General features: G+C 43.8%; 1 protein-coding gene across 1 annotated transcript in view; it reads right to left on the reverse strand.

Annotated features, from left to right (window-relative positions):
• Window positions 1-1042: 1042 nt before the first annotated feature.
• Window positions 1043-18068, reverse strand: part of PRPF4B (pre-mRNA processing factor 4B) — a 194203-nt gene continuing 177177 nt past the window's right edge. Inside the window, 2 exon segments of the mRNA XM_033934823.1 lie at window positions 1043-2544; window positions 6665-6751. Of these exon segments, the coding sequence (XP_033790714.1) occupies window positions 2341-2544; window positions 6665-6751 (291 nt within the window). The 3' untranslated portion in view covers window positions 1043-2340.

Below are 18068 nucleotides of genomic sequence, written 5' to 3' on the forward strand. Positions count from 1 at the left end.
GTACCGCAGTATGTATCATACCCCACCAGGAGAATGTCTACTATTGTGTTCTGATTTTCCATCCTTGACTGCACCAAGTGTGCATGAGTAGTGAAATTATGTGCCTAGTGAACAAAAAATTCTATTGAATTTTTAAAAGATATCAGAAATTGGAAACAATTGTTTTTCTATTCTTCTTATGCAAAATGAGTAAATCCCCATGTAGACACTTCAGTGTAGGTAAAGAGTGAACTTGATATACTTGTTAATAGAAAAAGATCAACAAATACAGTACAGTATCAATTATCTGCCATAAACAGTACCAACCCATTGTTGGATAGGTGAAAAGTCAGATGATATGGAAAATCCCTCAAAAAATTCAAAAAAGTGGTAGTAAAAGTAGGGTCCTGGGTCACAACAGTGCTATTTTGCAGTAAAAGCAGGATCCCAGGTCCACAACTTCCCTCTATGATACGCCAGAAAATGGAAAGAGAAGCCATGCTTTTTAATGGTGATGATACCACCGGGGGATGGGGGTCAGATATGTCAGATGTTCGGATAATCAATACTATACTGTACTGTATGACAATAATATTGGATTCATCGTGTTGAGTTATTAAATGTGCCAAACTGTTGGGTTTATTTGTTGGGGTTTTTTTAAACTTTGCTGCTAAATGCTTATCTACACATGCTGCCAGGAATGACCTTGTTAAGAAGGTGAAGTTGGTATCTCAGCAAATCAGACCCCTGGAGCAGTCGTTGGGTGGCCTGTGCCTCGTTTTCCTTTTTCTCTCTCAGCACCATCCAAAGGAAAAGTAAGAAAACAGCATAAATATTAGTTAAAACCATACCCAAAGGGAGAATTTCACTACACTGCAAATGGATATTAAGTATTTGTAGATTCTCAATACTTTAATAATGATGACTAAATTTAAATCAATGCTTCCTAATACATCTCAATAAGCCTCCCCCATTAAAGGGATTTACAATAAAATCAACCATTTGTGGATTACCTGATTTTACCAGCACTGAAGACAATAACTCTATTAATAATGGCTACAAATGCCTTGTTCACAAAAGACTTTATTATCTAATGATGCATACTGAAAACATACAGAAATCTGCATGGTCCACTTTACATGCAGCAGAACAATCTTCACTTTACAATAAGTGAGTTTCAACTGTTTTATGCAAGAGACAACACTTTAAAGTCACAGTCTTAAAGAAAAGCTTCATTTACAAAAGAAATAAAAGGTAAAGAAGCAATTACCGCTTTTAAAAAGCAGCTGCTTTGTTCAAGAGTGGAAGGTTTATGCCTGTATTGAAAGACATGATCACAAATAATGAAAACAATGAACAAATGAAACACTTTTACAATAAGTACACTTTCAAAATGGCATATGAATAATTAAAAATGTAATCTGTGTTGACTGTCTACCTCTTAACCATGAGGAATTTCAGAATCTAACCCCAACATCTCTAATTAGCAAATGAAAACTCTGTGGTAAAGTATTGGTTCTATGTCAGTGTGAACTATAACAAAATGTATACAAAATCTATGTAGCAAGTTGATAATAAAAATTAATAAAGAAACAGTACACTGAAGGCGCTCTATCCATCAAGTGCACACATTCCAAATTTGTAATGTGAAGAACAGAACATAAGTTGAAATTATGCCACAAATTGCAATGCCAAAAAAATCAAAAAATATGAAATACCATTTATTGAACATGCACAGACTTCTGCAACATATGCTACAGAACCTTATTTTTCCAGTTGTTTCAGTAAAATAACATCTTAAAGACCAGTGATGTTGATGGTTTAGCTTACCTTCAGTGTACTGAAAGTTGTACACAACCTGCTTTAAAAGAGGAGACCATCACTGCGGGCAGGCTCAAGAAGGAACAGACCCCTTTCGGCACTGACTACACCAAGGGCATGCTGCTGTGGCCTGCACACACAACCTAGGAAAATGTGAATATAAACAGCATTTATGCTGGCCATTTTTTTAAGATAAAAATGAAGCCATGTCTGCTAAAAACAAACCAACCACCCAGCATTACTGCTCATTTTGAGAGCAAGAAACTTTTTCTTATGTGAACTGCAACTGTATACATTAACACTGTATATCTGTGCAGTCTTGGCAAATACAACACTTCTACAGTGTAAAGTTCTTCCCAATGACCAGATTTTACTTTAAAATATCTTAAAAGAAATATCAGCCTTGGTGTTAATTCAAATATACCATGCTTCCTCAAATTGCAGGTGAAATATTTATATTTTATATACACGAACTGCTGTGAAACTTCTTCAGTCTTGATATCTTAATTAGGCAAACCCTTTGAAGCTTCTCCATGGGCTTTAAATTTTTTCCTGGATGAAGGCGTGCTGCAGAGCCTGGTTGATACTGATTCGTTTAGCTGGGTCTAACATTAGGATTTGGTCCAACAAGTCCTTGAGCTGGTGCACTTTTTTACGTTGATCTTCTGGGAGTCTCTGACACCCAATCAAGTCAGCTAACAGGTCCTTGGTTGGGTTAATAGTGCTCATAACAGTAACTTTTTCCTGCAAATATAAAACACAATAGACACACAGGTTTTTCAGTACAACCACTAAACAGGAAAGAAATGTGAAACTGAAAATATCCTTAATGGACAAGTTCAGTACATAAGGATATATCTGAATTGTAGCCCGGACTGAAACATGACAATTAAAATAAAATTTAAGTTTGTGGCCCAACAAACAAAAGTTCTTGACAGATAACAGAGCCACATACATAATAAAATACACAGTAAATAACATAATACAGTGGAACCTTGGTTTACGAGCATAATTTGTTCCAGAAGCATGCTCGTAAACCAAATTGCTTGTATATCAAAGCGAATTTCCCCATAGGAAGTAAGGGAAACTCGCTTGATTGGTTTCACCTCCCCCCCTCCACGAGGCCACCGGCGCTGCTCCATCTGCCCCCCCCCCTCGCTCGAACTGGCATCGCTCCCCCCGTGCTGGAAGCGGCATTCCCCGCCCGCCCGCAACACCAACCCACAGGATGTGCAGGTGCTAGTGAATGAAGATCCCGCCTCTTGCCTGGACTGGGCCTTGAGCATCTGCGCATGCTCAAGGCCTTCTGGCTCTCGTTCTTTCCGAGATTCTCGGAGAAAACGAGAGCCAGAAGGCCTTGAGCATGCACAGATGCTCAAGGCCCAGCCCAGGCAAGAGGCGGGATCTTCATTCATTGGCACCGGCACGTCCTGTGGGTTGGTGCTGCGGGCCAGTGCCAGATGGCGTAAGGGGCTTGTTTGGACGGGCGGGGATTGGTTCTTCCAGCGGGGGAGGGGTGCAATGCCGGTTTGAGTGGGGGGAGGGGGGTGCTCGCAAATCGAGTCAACGCTTGGTTTGTGAGTCACGGTTTGCGAGAATGTTTTGCTCATCTTGCAAAACACTCGCAAACCGCGTTACTCGCAAACTGAGGTTTGACTATATATAAAAAGAACTAAAAAAATCAAACCACAGAATTGTAAACCTTTTTTTTTTAAAAAAAAAAGCTGCTTAGCTTCCTGCCAAACAATACAATTCATAAACATCTAATATTAAAATGTTTTGTGAGCTACAATGTTGGTCCCAAAACTTAAAGTTCTCTGGAGCATATCAAAGCACTGCAAGCAATCTTTACAAAAAGTCTGCCAAAAATTGCAGTGTTTTAACCAGTTTAAAGAGAAAAAAAAATGAAATTTCAATTGCTACTTTAAACCTAAATTCAATGCTTTAAAAATTATTCAAAGAGCTAGAAGATGAGGGATAATACATAAAGTTAACAATTGGAGCCCATTACAAGGTAAGCTCCAGTGTCAGATTTGAGCGATGTGTCTGCACTGAAAATAATGTTCTATAACAAGATGGTTTATTTTAAAGCTTCTACAGCTGGACCAACAGCCTGCAGCCACCATTAGTATACTCTTCCAGCAAAACTGCATGCATCTGTGGAGCGACTACCTGCTAACAATAGCCCCAAAAAGGGTTGCCTTATTCATCATGTCACACATTTTCAAAGGTAAAAAGACCCCTTATTTATTTGATTCTATATGAAATCTATTTGCTATGTTTGTATTACACAAACATTGTATTTTCATCATTAATTCTCTGCCGTTTAATTCATTACTTAATGGGACAGAGAAGCTATTCTCAGTTATATGAAATTGGGAAGAATTAATGCTAATTACTAGAAAAAGCATGAAAGCTATTGCATACATCTGTAGGGTCCGATTATTTTTTTTAAGACAAGTGCAGAAATGTTTCCTTATTGTTATGAGACAGAATATTCTCCAAAGGTTAACTATATGTCCTTGCCCCTCTTTTTAACTTTTTCTTTTTGGTTTTTAAAATTTTGTACAATGTAAACCGCTTTGGTATTTAAAGTGGTATATCAAGCTATAATAAACTTGAAACATGTAGTAGCACTAGTACCGATAGATCCAGGATGCTCTGACATTTCTTACTTACCCCAGAGTCCACACAGTTACCACAAAGTGTTGCTGACTTAATAAATTGTAACACAAGCCAAAATGACAAGTCTCCAAGACAACTAATATCTGGCCAAAATACCATTCATTAAATCCTGCTCACTTTTTCATTCATAGAAATACAAAATTCTATAAAGCCAAATTTAAAAAAACAAACAAGAACTAACTTGGGGGGTCTTTTACTAAGGCGCGCTAGACATAGAATATAATGGGCGCATTAGCATTTAGCGTGCGCTAAATCGGCTAGTGCACCTTAGTAAAAAAAAACCTCAATTTTTTTAAAATTAACCGAAGTAATCAGTAAAGAAAACAAAAACAAACAAAAATCCCCTCTAAAATAGAGTAGTTGTTGTGCAGTCTCTTATATTTCCAGACAATACTAAAATGTTATGTAAAAGGCTGTGGCTACTAGTGCAGCCCAAGTCAGGTAAAAAAAAAATTTTTGATTCGATTCGATTTTCCTGCCCAATTGGGTGTTTTTTTCAAACATCCGGGTGGGTTTATTTTATAGCCTCTTCACCCCCTTTGCCTTCTCCTAACCACACTGGCGCTGTGGTGTAAACAAAATAAACAAACAAAAAAAACTTTTCCTCTCTCTATTAAATCCTAGCTTACGTTTGTGGTCAAACACCAGCTCTAGCAGGATACACGTTTCAATTCTGACATATTGAAATCACAAAACAAAAAATAAAATTATTTTTTCTACCTTTTGTTGTCTTTTGGTCCCAGGCTCTGATTGTCTTCTGATAACTTGCTTGCCAGGATCTCCTTCTTTCTCCGTGCTAACCATCCATCTTCCATCTCTGTCCTCCCCTTCCGTTTCCCTTCCCTCCCCCGGAGGTCTGGCATCTTTCCTTTTTTCATCTCCATCCTTGCAGCTGCAGCAATGGACCCCCCATCCCCAGATCCACCATCTCTCCTTTTCTCAACTACCCTTTCATCCAGCATCTCTCCCTCCTTTCCCACCACCCCTTTTCTCAACTACCCTTTCATCCAGCATCTCTCCCTCCTTCTCCACCACCCCAGGGTCCACCATCTCTCTCTTTCTTTTCCCAACTACCCTCCTATCCAGTATCTCTATCCCCCCCCTCCACACCATCCCTTGTGTCCAACTTCTCTCGCTTTCTGTTCCTTCCCTCCCTAAATCCCATTGTCCACCATCTCTCTCCCTCTGTTTTTAGACCCATTATTTCTTCCCCCCCCTAAGTCCGGCATATGCATGTCTCTTTTAACCCCCCTTCCCTCCCTCCCTCCATGTACTTCTACACCAGGGCCCCCTTCCCTTGAAGGTCTGTCCCCCCTGAAGGCCTGCCTGTCCCCCCCCTTTGAAGGCCTGTACCACCACCCCAAAGAACTGCACTCCCCCCCAAAGGACTGCACACATCCCCTGAAGCCCTGCATCCCACCCCTGAAGACCTGCCTGTCCCTCCTGAAGGCCTGTGTCACCACCCCTGAAGGCCCGTGCCCTCCCGGAAGGCCTGCGTGTTCCCCCTGGCCTCCCGCGCATCATTTATCTACTAGCAGCAGCCTGCAGAGAAGATCGCTGGCAATAGCGATCTTGGCAAGCTGCTATAGGTCTTCGGAGCAGTTTCCTCTGCTGCGATCCTGCCTCTGACGTCAGAGGAGGGGTGGGACCGCGGCAGAGGAAACAGCTCCGAAGACCTATAGCAGCTTGTAGAGATCTGCAGGCTGCTGCTTGTCGGTAAATGGTGCGCGGGAGGCCGGGGGGAAGCCGGACACCAGCATTTTCCAACTGATCCTCCCCCCCTCGCCCTCTAAAGCAAGTGTGGCAGCGGCCAGCAAGAGGCAGCGCTGCCGCTCTTGCTTTAGGGGGCGAGGGGGGTGGGTCAGTTACCGAATTGGGAGGCCGTTTTTTTTTTTGTTTGTTTTAAATCGATTCAAATAGATTTACCCAAAGTGAATCGGTGAACCGATTCGAATTGTGAATCGGGCAGCACTAGTACTTACTCATCACTCCCAGTTCTCAAGAAAGTCTGTATTGACAGTTTATTCAATAAATTTCTAGACAGAGGATGTTCTACATTTTCTGTTGGTTTTCCCATTGCTGACAATGAAACACTCAATGTTCTAGCAAGCAACCAATTATATCAGAATTACTTCACTGAAAACAGTTCACTAATTCCAAGTAAGTAAATAAAACTTACCCTTTCGGTTACTTTATCAACTTCAATGTACATGAAGTTGAGATTTGAATCAAAGTGCTGATCTTTAAATACTCCTTTTCGGATCATCTGAACAAAAACAAAAAAAAAATCAGAAACAGGTCATCTACATTAGTGGTTTAACGTATGTAATAGTGCGCGCTAATTTGCCGGCCGTGCTAGCCGCTACCGCCTTCTCTTGAGAAGGTGGTAGTTTTTCGGCTAGCGTGGGGGTTAGCGTGTGCTAAAAAGTTGCGTGCGATAAAGCTGCTAATGCGGCTTCATAAAAGGAGCCCTTAATCCCCACCCAAGCCTATAGGAGTCAATTTTTGAAAATGATCAGGGGTGATGAAAACACAAATTACACCCTCCTTCCAAGCTAAAAAAAAACACCACACAAAATATAGTGAAAGTGTGACTAAATTGATCATATCTAAATGACAAGAGTGCAGCAGGTAATATGGATATGAGAAAGGCTCATGCAATGAAATTATCTAGTCCTCATTTGGCCAAATTAAAAGCTAAAGCACTTGAAGTCTCAACATTCATTTCCCCAAAGCCCTGTTCATACCCACCACTCTACCTTGTCCTTCATCCACTGCAGTCTACACCAGTGTTTCTCAACTTCTTCAAGCCAAGTACCCCCTAAGCCTAACAAATACCAACCAATACCCCCACCCAAGCTCCACCCCAGACCCTACTCCCAAAATAATAGTACTAATTGTAACACAATTTCTTCTATCCATTTTTCATATACACACAATATAATCTTATTAATATATAATGGTGACCACAAAATTAAAAAAACCCACAAAGCACACTGTACGCACAAAAAATGTTAATCATCATTTATATTTTTTATTTGGGGGGGGGGGTTTCAAAGAGGTCACAGCAGATGACTTTAAAATATGCAATGTCACCTCAGTAACAACTATAGAAAAATAGACAAATATAGAGCAAAATATAGACAGCTGAAATAAATTCACAAAACTGACACATTTTGATCACTAAATTGAAAATAAAATTATTTTTCCTACCTTTGTTGTCTGGTGATTTCATGAGTTGCATTTCCTTTTGACTATGCATCCAATATTTATTTCTTTCTGCCTCCTGCACACTTCCTCTCCTCCGGACCCCATTCCCTTCTCCAACCAACATCTCTCTCTCTCTCTGTCCCTCCACGAGTCCAACTTTTCTTCCTCTCTCCTCCACCCCTATTGGCAATATGTCTACCTTTCTCTCTCTCACTGTCCATCTGTTTTGAGAGATCCAGGTATCTCTCCACCCCCTCTACTGCTACATCCAATATTTCTCCCTTTCTCATCCCTCGGATCATGTGCAGCATTTTTCACCACTGCCCATAAGCCCCATGCCCATTTCTCCTTCTATCACTCCTCTCCAGCACAATGCCACATCTCTCCCTCCATCACTATGTCCAACATTCCTCCCCCTTGCATCCCCTTCAATCTGTCCTTTCTACCACCATATCCAGCATTTCTCCCTCTCATCCTTCTATTTCCCAAGCATCTCTACCTCACTCCTCTCTCTCTATGAAAAATTTTCCTTTCTTCCTTTCCCCATGTGCACCATTTCTCACTCACACACTAATGCCCATCAGTTATCCCTTTCTATTTCCTCCCTCCTATGTCTCAAGTTAGTGCCACCATGTTCATGCCCCCTCCTTTCCTTCTGTATCGAGTACGTGCCCCCCTGAAATTGACTTATCCACAGAAGCCGCAGGCGCCATCAAGGATCCCTGCCTGCTCCCCGCTGTCGCTGGGAATCCCTCCCTGTCTGCCCGCCCACTGCACCACCCTCAAAGCCAACCCTGCCATCTCGCCAGAGCCAACACGCTTGATCCCTCCCCCAGCAGTAACTCCGTGCAAAGACGTGCCACGGCACGTGCAGCGACTCACACATGGCCAGCCAGCCCACAAGCCTTCCCCTGACATCAATTCTGACGTCAGAGAGAAGGTTCCGGGCCAGCCAGGCAGCGAATGGCTGGCCCAGAACCCTCTCTCCGATGTCAGAATTGACATGGGGGTGGGGAGCTTGTGGGCCGGCCGCATGCAAGTTGCTGCACGCACCATGGACCATTCCTGCGCGGAGTTGCTGTTGGGTGGGTGGGTGGGTGGGGGAATGAAGTGTGTCGGCTCCAGCGAGGAGGCAGGGTCGGCTTTGGGGGTGGTGCAGTGGGTGTGCAGACAGGGAGGCATCGCTAGTGGAGGTGATGGCTTCAGCAGGAGGCAAGCAGAGAATCCCCAGTGGGAGGTAGGGAGGGATCCCCGGTGGCGGCCAGGCTTCGTACCCCCAACAGGCAGCCCACGTATGTACTGCATGTTGAGAAACACTGGTCTACACCATAGTTTCCTTCTCCCCTCCAGAACATCCATGCCATACTTTCCCCCACCCCTCCAATCCTCTCTCCCCCTCACATTCTTCCTCACCAACTTGTCTCTACCATCTCTCTCAATATCTCTATTTTCTCACATTCTTCTAATCTCTATTTCATCCTCTCCCCTCTTTATGCCCTCTTCACATTTTAATTCTTCCTCTTCTGCATGGGCATAGTTTGACATTTTGTATTTGTAGGTGGGTGGTTTAAAAAGGTCCCTGCCTACTCCTCTTCCTATACCTCCTAAACTTGCTCTGCTTCCCTCTCTCCTTTGGTTCATCCTTCTGTTTTCATTCACATCGCAGCAGATTCCCCCTAATTTCTTCCTAGTCAGTTTTCCTCCTCTGCAGACTTGATTTACTCATCCCTTCACTGATTCCCAGCCCTCATACTTCCTTAGCAGGTAAGACTTCTTTTCACCCCTCAGTCTATGATTCCCCATTCCACAAAAGCTTGTATCATTTTCCTGATCTCCTTTCCTGAGCACAAGTACATCCCTGTTTTCTAGGACTACTCTTGCACCATACACTACTCCCTGTAGCAATTCTCCCAGGAATGAAGGAAACATAGAGAAACAGAGAGTATGACGGCAGAAAAGAGCCGACGGCCCAACAAGTCTGCCCACTCAAGAACCCTCCCTCCTACGAGAATCCATCTTTTAAGCATTCCTCTGGAGCGACCCCACCTGTCTGTCCCATCGTCCCTTGAAGTCAAGCGTGGTACTGGCCTCGATTACCTGACGTGGAAGACCATTCCATCGATCAATTACCCTTTTGGTGAAGCAGTATTTCCTGGTGTCTCCATGAAATCTTCCCCCCCTGAGTTTTAGCGGATGCCTTCTTGTCGCCGTGGGACCCGTAAGACAAAATATTTCTTCCTCCACCTCAATGCGGCCCGTGATGTATTTGAATGTTTCTATCATGTCCCCCCTTTCTCTGCGCTCTTCGAGAGAATATAAGCGCAGCCTGCTCAAACGTTCTTCATAAGGGAGATTTTTAAGTCCTGAGACCATCCTAGTGGCCATTCGCTGAATCGACTCCATTCTCTTCACATCCATTTGATAATGTAGCCTCCAGAACTGAACACAGTAATCCAGGTGAGGTCTCACCATGGATCTGTACAACAGCAGTATAACTTCAGGCTTTCGGCTGATAAAGCTCCTTCTGATGCAGTCCAGCATTTGTCTAGCTTTTGCTGAAGCTTTCTCCACCTGAGGCAGCTTTCATATCTTCCCGGATGATTACTCCCAAGTCCTGTTCTGCTACAGTTCTGGTTAGGTTTTCACCATTCAGGGTGTATGTTCTGAATGGATTTCTGCTACCAAGGTGCATTACCTTACATTTTTTGGCATTAAAATTTAGTTGTCAAGTACTGGACCATTGTTCTAGCAAAAGTAGGTCCTGCTCCATAGTGCCGGGCATGGGTGCGCTATCAGGTTCTGCTACGCTGCCCACAACGTTGCACAGTTTAGCGTCATCGGCGAATAATGTAATTTTGCCCCAAAGTCCCTGAGGCAGACCCTTACAAAGATATTGAATAGTATCGGGCCCAAGACCGAGCCCTGCGGTACTCCACTGGTCACTTCTGACGTTTTTGAGGGAATACCGTTTACCATTACCCTTTGAAGTCTGCCGCTAAGCCAGTCTTCTACCCATGCAGTCAGTGTTTCTCCTAGGCCCATCGAGTTCAATAACCTACAGTGTGGGACACTATCAAAAGCCTTACTGAAGTCTAAATACACGATGTCCAGGGGCTCTCCCTTATCCAGTTTCTTTGTTACCCAGTCAAATAAATTTATCAGATTGGATTAACAAGACCTTCCCTTTGTAAAGCCATGCTGGTGGGGATCCCTTAGTCTTTCGTCATCCAAAATCGTGTCCAATCTGTTTTTGATCAATGTTTCCATAAGTTTACATACTATTGATGTGAGACTCACTGGCCTGTAATTTTTGGCCTCTGACCTGCATCCCTTTTAGTGGAGCAGAATAACGTTGGCAGTTTTCCAGGCCAGGGGAACTTTTCCCTTGGTTAGGGAAAGATTAAAAAGCTCAGCTAACGGTTCTGCCAGAACATCTCTCAATTCCCGAAGTACTCTGGGGTGTAGATTATCCGGGCCCATAGCTTTGTTCACCTTTAGCTTTGATAGCTCGTGATAGACATTGCCCGCGGTAAATGCAAAGTACCGGAATGGGTCCTCCGAGCACCCCTTGGTCTGTAGCTGAGGTCCAGATCCTGGCGCTTCACAGGTGAAGACTGAGCAGAAGTAGTTATTGAGTAGTTCTGCTTTGTCCGCGTCTGAGTCTAGGAAGTTACCGTCAGGTTTCTTTAGGCGCACAATACCGCTTGAGTTCTTCTTCCTGTTGCTAACGTACTTAAAAAAGGATTTATCCCCTTTTTTAACCTGTCTTGCTAAATTTTCTTCCATCCGGAGTTTGGCCTCCCTGACTGCCATTTTAACATTTCTAGATTTCACCAGATAGGTTTCTTTAGCTTCCGGCCGTTGCGATTGTTTGTAGGTAACGAATGCATTTTTATTTTGCTTTACTAGTTCTGAGATCTCCGTTGAGAACCACTGCGGTCTATTTTTTCTGCGCCGTTTGCTCATGGTTTTTATGTATATGTTGGTTGCTTCTTGCAGGGTTGATTTCAGAGCCGACCATAGTACCTACACACTGTCCGTCGTGCTCTGATTTTGCAGCGCTTTGTAGACATAGTCCCCCATGCACTGAAAATTAGTCCCTTTAAAATTTAGGACCTTAGTCGATGTATTTGACCTAGTGATTCCTTTCTTCAGGTGGAACCACACCATGTTATGGTCGCTGGAGGCCAAAGCTTCTCCTACTGATACCTCTGTGACACTGTCCCCGTTAGTGAGCAGCAGGTCCAGGATCGCCTGATCCTGGTGGGTTCTAATACCATCTGTTTGAGGTGTGCTCCTCGTATGGAGGCTAGTAGCCTCTTGCTGTCGCTGGTTGTAGCGGAAAGTTTGTTCCAGTCCACATCAGGCATATTGAAGTCTCCCAACAGCACTGTGTCTCCTCGCAGTGTGATGGTCTCAATGTCTTCAATTAGTTCTTGGGCTGCATCATCCTTTTGTCTTGGTGGTCTGTACATAACACCAAGGTACAGGCATTTGTTATTGCCCTTGGCAAGGTTCACCCAGAGGGATTCTCCCGTATACTTGATATCTGTGATTTTAGTAACTTTGATGTCCTCTCTAATGTATATTGTTACTCCTCCTCCTGATTTGCCTTCTCTGTCGTGATGGAGTAAGTTATATCCTGGTATGACCATATCTCATCCATGGGACTCTGAGAACCACGTTTCTGATATCGCCACCACATCAAGGTCGGCGTTTCTCATTTCTGTTTCCAGTTCCAGAATTTTATTGCCCAAGCTAAGGGCATTAGCATACATGGCTGTCCATTCTTTCTACTTGCATAGAGTGTTTCCTGTCCGAGATAGCTTGTCCCCTTCAATCTTGCCTTTGTCTCTCTTAATATTGCCTCTGTCCCCTTCATTATTCACGCGATTTCTTACCTCAGACTCCAAGATGGAGTCTCTGTCTCTTCCTCTGTCTCCTTCTTTGTTGATGCGATTACTTACCTCAGATTCCAAGATGGAATCTCTGCCTCTCACACTGTCTCCCTCTGTATTGCCGCGAGATGTTTTGTCCTCCTTGATCTTACCCTTGTATCCTTTGGTATTGCCTCTGTCCCCTTCAGTATTCGCACGATTACTTACCTCAGGCTCCAAGATGGAGTTACTTACCCTACTAGTGTGAGAGTAGGGTAAATAACTATCCCAAGCTGCCTGCCTTCTCCCTTCTCTCTCGCGCCTCTCTTTCCGCCTTCCGCCTTTTGCCTCTCCTTCTCTTCCTTCCCCCACACGCGGCTCTCGCGGCTTGAGTAAGGAGTGGCCCAGTGGTTTCATCTGCTGCCTCAGCACCCTAAGGTTAAGGATTCAATCCCAGCGCTGCTCCCTGTGAACCTGGCCAAGTCACTTAACCCCCAGGTACAGGACTTACATTATGAGCCTGCCGGGACAGAAAGCATTGTTACTTTAGCAGGTGTTATACAGCAGGCAGATATTCTCATATGTGGATGACATCATCCACGGAACCCAGCATGGACAGTCAAAATGTGTACTGTCCCTTTAAAAACTTAAGACCACCCATACCATGCACGTGCCAGTACCTTCCCACCCAATGTCAGCTCGCAGGACTATCGGTTCAGTAACAAAGCTTAGAAAACAACTAGGAGAGGAGGCAGGGTTGTGAGACTATCTGCTTGCTGTCATCAGATAACACCTTGTAAAGGAGAGTAACTATGCTTTATCAGAGGACAAGCAGGCAGCTTATTCTCACCTGTGGGACTACCCTGCTGCCAAGATCATGCTTCTAAGAGTTACTGACAACTACCATGAGCCTGGCAAAACCAAAAGGGTTCAAGGCAAGTTGGCATCTAAGCAGAAAATAAATTGGCTTCTGCAAGGGAAGATCGTGCCTGACGAACTTATTGCACTTTTTCGAAGGAATTAACAAACGGATGGACAAAGGGGACCCCAAAGACATCGTATACTTAGACTTCCAAAAAGCCTTTGACAAGTTACCCCGTGAATGCCTACTTTGGAAACTGAAGAACCATGGGGTGGAAGGAGACATACACAGATGAATCAAGAATTGGTTGGCAGGTAGGAAGCAGAGGGTAGGAGTGAAGGGCCACTACTCGGACTGAAGGATGGTCATGAGTTGTGATCCGCAGGTGTCGGTGCTTGGACCGCTGCTATTCAATGTATTTATAAATGATCTAGAAACAGGGACGAAGTGCAAAGCAATAAAATTCACAGACGACACCAAACTATTTAATGGGGCTAGGACTATAGAAGACTGTGAAGTTTACAAAGGGACCTGAACAAACTAGGGGAGTGGGTGACAAGATGGCAAATGAAGTTTAATATAGAGAAATGTAAAGTCTTGCACGTAGGAAACAAAAACCCGAGGTACAGCTACACGATGGGAGGGCTGTCATTGAGTGAGAGTACCCAAGAAAGGGACTTGGGGGTAATAGTGGACAAGACAATGAAGCCTTCGGCACAGTGCACAGCAGCCGCTAAGAAAGCGAATAGAATGCAAGGTATAATCAGGAAGGGTATTACAACCAGAATGAAAGAAGTTATCCTGCCGCTGTATCGGGCGATGGTGCGCCCGCATCTGGAGTACTGCGTCCAATATTGGTCGCTGTACCTAAAGAAGGATATGGTGATAGTCAAGAGGGTTCAGAAGAGAGCGACACGCTTGATAAAAGGTATGGAAAACCTTTCATATGCTGAAAGATTGGAGAAACTGGGGCTCTTTTCCCTGGCGAAGCGGAGACTTAGAGGGGATATGATAGTGACTTACAAGATCATGAAGAGCATAGAGAAAGTGGAGAGGGACAGATTTGTCAAACTTTCGAAAACTACAAGAACGAGACAGCATTCGGAAAAATTAAAAGGGGACAGATTCAGAACCAATGCTAGGAAGTTCTTTTTCACTCAGAGGTGGTGGACACCTCGAAGGCGCTTCCAGAGGGCATGATAGGACAGAGTACGGTTCTGGGGTTCAAGAAGGGATTGGATGATTTCCTGAAGGAAAAGGGGATAGAAGGATATAGATAGAGGATTACTATACAGGTTCTTGGCCTGATGGGCCGCCGCGTGAGTGGACTGCTGAACATGATGGACCTCTGGTCTTAACCCAGCAGAAGTATTAATTATGTTCTTATGTTAATTGCTTGACTGAACTGACTATCCATACAGTAGAAACATAGAACCATGATGGCAGATAAAGGCCAAATGGCTCATCTAGTCTGCCAATCTACAGTAACCATTATCTCTTCCTCTCTCCAAGAGATCCCATATGCCTATCCCAAGCCTTCTTGAATTGTGACACAGTCTCTGTCTTCACCACTTCTTCCGAAAGACTATTCCACGCATCTACCACCCTTTCTGCAAAAAACATATTTCCTTAGATTACTCCTGAGTCTATCACCTCTTAAGTTCATCCTATGCCCTCTTATTCCAGAGCTTCCTTTCAAATGTGCATTTAGGCCATGTAGGTATTTAAACATCTCTATCATTTCACATCCCCTCTCCTGCCTTTCCTCTAAAGTATACATATTGAGATCTTTAAGTCTGTCCCCATATGTCTTATGATGAAGACCACACACCATTTTAGAAGCCTTCCTCTGGACAGATTCCTTCCTTTTTATATCTTTTTGAAGATGTGGTCTCCAGAATTGTACACAATATTCTAAATGAGGTCTTACCAGAGTTTAATACAGGGGCATTAATATCTCCTTTTCTCTACTGGCCATACCTCTCCCTATGTACCCTAGCATCCTTCTAGCTTTTGCCGTCACTTTTTCAACCTGTTTGGCCATCTTAAGATCATCACATACAATCACACCCATGTCCCGCTCTTCTGTCGTACATATAAGTTCTTCACCCCCTAAACTTTACCGTTCCCTCTGGTTTTTGCAGCCCAAATACATGACCTTGCATTTCTTAGCATTAAATTTTAGCTGCCAAATTTCAGACCATTCTTCAAGCTTCGCTAGGTCTTTCTTCAGTTATTCACACCATCCAGGGTATCTACTCTGTTGCAGATTTTGGTATTATCCACAAAGAAGCAAATCTTACCCAACAGCCATTCAGCAATATCGCTTATAAAAATATTAAAAAGAATAGGCCCAAGAACAGAACCTTGAGGCACACAACTGGTAACATCCTTTTCCTCAGAGCGATCTCCATTAACCACTACCCATCAGAAACACTTTCCCCGCTTGTAAGAACTAAGTCCAGTATGGCCCCATCCCGGGTGGGTTCCATTATCAACTGCTGGAACAGTTCTCCTTGTATTCAGGATCTTCCTACTTCTAGAAGACCCCGCAATAAGGATACCCTAATCAACATCTGGCATGTTAAAATCACCTTAGTAAAACTTTCCCTTTTTTAGATATGAATGTCTACTATTAAATCTCTGTTCACTTCTTTCACCTGTGAAGGAGGCCTGTATAACACACCAATGTAAATATATTTACCATTCCTTCTTTCCAAATCGATCCACAGTGCCTCTTCCTTGCCCTTCAGATTCTAGGAATAATTTAAAAAGGGATGGTTAACAAGACTAAGAATGTTATAATGTCCCTGTATCGCTCCATGGTGCGATCTCATCTGGAGTATTGCGTTCAATTCTTGTCTCCTTATCTCAAGAAAGATATAGTGGCGCTAGAAAAGGTTCAAAGAAGAGCGACCAAGATAGTAAAGGGGTTGGAACTCCTCTCGTATGAGGAAGACTAAGATGGTTAGGGCTCTTCAGCTTGGAAAAGAAACGGCTGAGGGGAGATATGATTGACGTCTACAAAATCCTGGTGGATTAGAACGGGTACAAGTGGATCGATTTTTCACTCTGTCAAAAATTACAAAGACATGGGGACATTCGAAGTTACAGGGAAATACTTTTAAAACCAATAGGAGGAAATTTTTTTGCACTAAGAGAATAGTTAAGCTCTGGAACGCGTTGCCAGAGGATGTGGTAAGAGCGGATAGCATAGCTGGTTTTAAGAAAGGTTTGGACAAGTTCATGGAGGAAAAGTCTATAGTCTGTTATTGAAAAAGTCATGGGGGAAGCCATTGCTTGCTCTGTTATCGGTAGCATGGAATATTACTATTCCTTGGGTTTTGGTCAGGTACTAGTGACCTGGATTGGCCACCATGAGAACGGGCTACTGTACTTGATGGGCCAGTAAGGTTATTCCTAAGATATAACACAACTCCCCTCCTTTTCTTCCTACCCTGCCTTTCTTGAACAGATTATAGTCCAGTACAACTACATCCCAGTCATGGTTCTCTGTGATCGCCACTATATCCAACCCCTCTTCTTCCATCATAGCTTCTAGATCCAGAATCTTGTTTCCCATATTTCAAGCATTAGTATACAGTACTCCCCTGGAATTCGAATTTTGAAAAACCGCAAATACGTTTTTTAAGCAGGGGAGACAGGAGAGGGGAGACAGGAGAAAGCAGCTCGAGTGCTGGCGAGTGAAGGAAATCACTCGTTGTATGCTCTGACCACTTCTTCCTTTACTAAAGTCAGGCCTCACCAATCAGGAGCTGCTTTGACACACAGCTCCTGATTGGTAAGGCTCAACTTTAGTACAGGAAGAGGCGGTCGGAGCATACAGAGAGTGATTTCCTTCACTCGCCAGTGCTCCGGCTGCCTTCTCCTGCCTTTCCGGCTGCCCTCTCCTGCCCTGTCATTCGTGGTCGGAAAATACCACGAATGATCGGGACCGTGAACCGCAGATCGTGAATTCACGGGGGAGCACTGTATACTGCTTTCCAGACATTGCCTCCTTTTCCCATCTGTGTAAAGGTATTCAGTGATTTACTTACCTGATGACTTATACTCACCCGGGGGCTTTGATCTCCCTGCACCATCACTTCTAGTTTAAATCCCTCTTCAGCAGATTAGCCAGCCCGCCGCCGAATATACTTTTTCCCTTCTTTGATAGGTATTGATACATGTATACCATCCCTGCTTACTAGCCCTTGGAAAATCATCCCATGGTCCAGGAAGCCAAAATGCTCTCGACGACACCATCCATGGCGCCACATATTTGGGGTCATTTTTTTGTTTTTTGCTTGCCACACATTCATCTCCAGGATGCGTGCTTCTCTGACCTGGCCCTTACTCTCGACAGGGAGGATGGACGAGAATACCATCTGTGTACCTGATTTCTTCACCTTCTTTCCCAGAGATACAGGGGTACCTGGCAGTATCATTAGTGCCAACATGGATGAGCAGCATCGGATAATAGTCATCAGGCTTGATGAGTCTTGGCAATCTCTCCGTAACATCTTGGATTTTGGCACCGAGTAGACAGCATACCTCCCGGGACATCAGGTCTGGTCTGCAAATGGAGACTTCTGTACCCCTCAGAAGGGAATTGCCAACCACCACTACCTTAT

This window comes from Geotrypetes seraphini, chromosome 2 (genome assembly GCF_902459505.1).
Source record: "Geotrypetes seraphini chromosome 2, aGeoSer1.1, whole genome shotgun sequence".
NCBI lineage: Eukaryota > Metazoa > Chordata > Amphibia > Gymnophiona > Dermophiidae > Geotrypetes > Geotrypetes seraphini.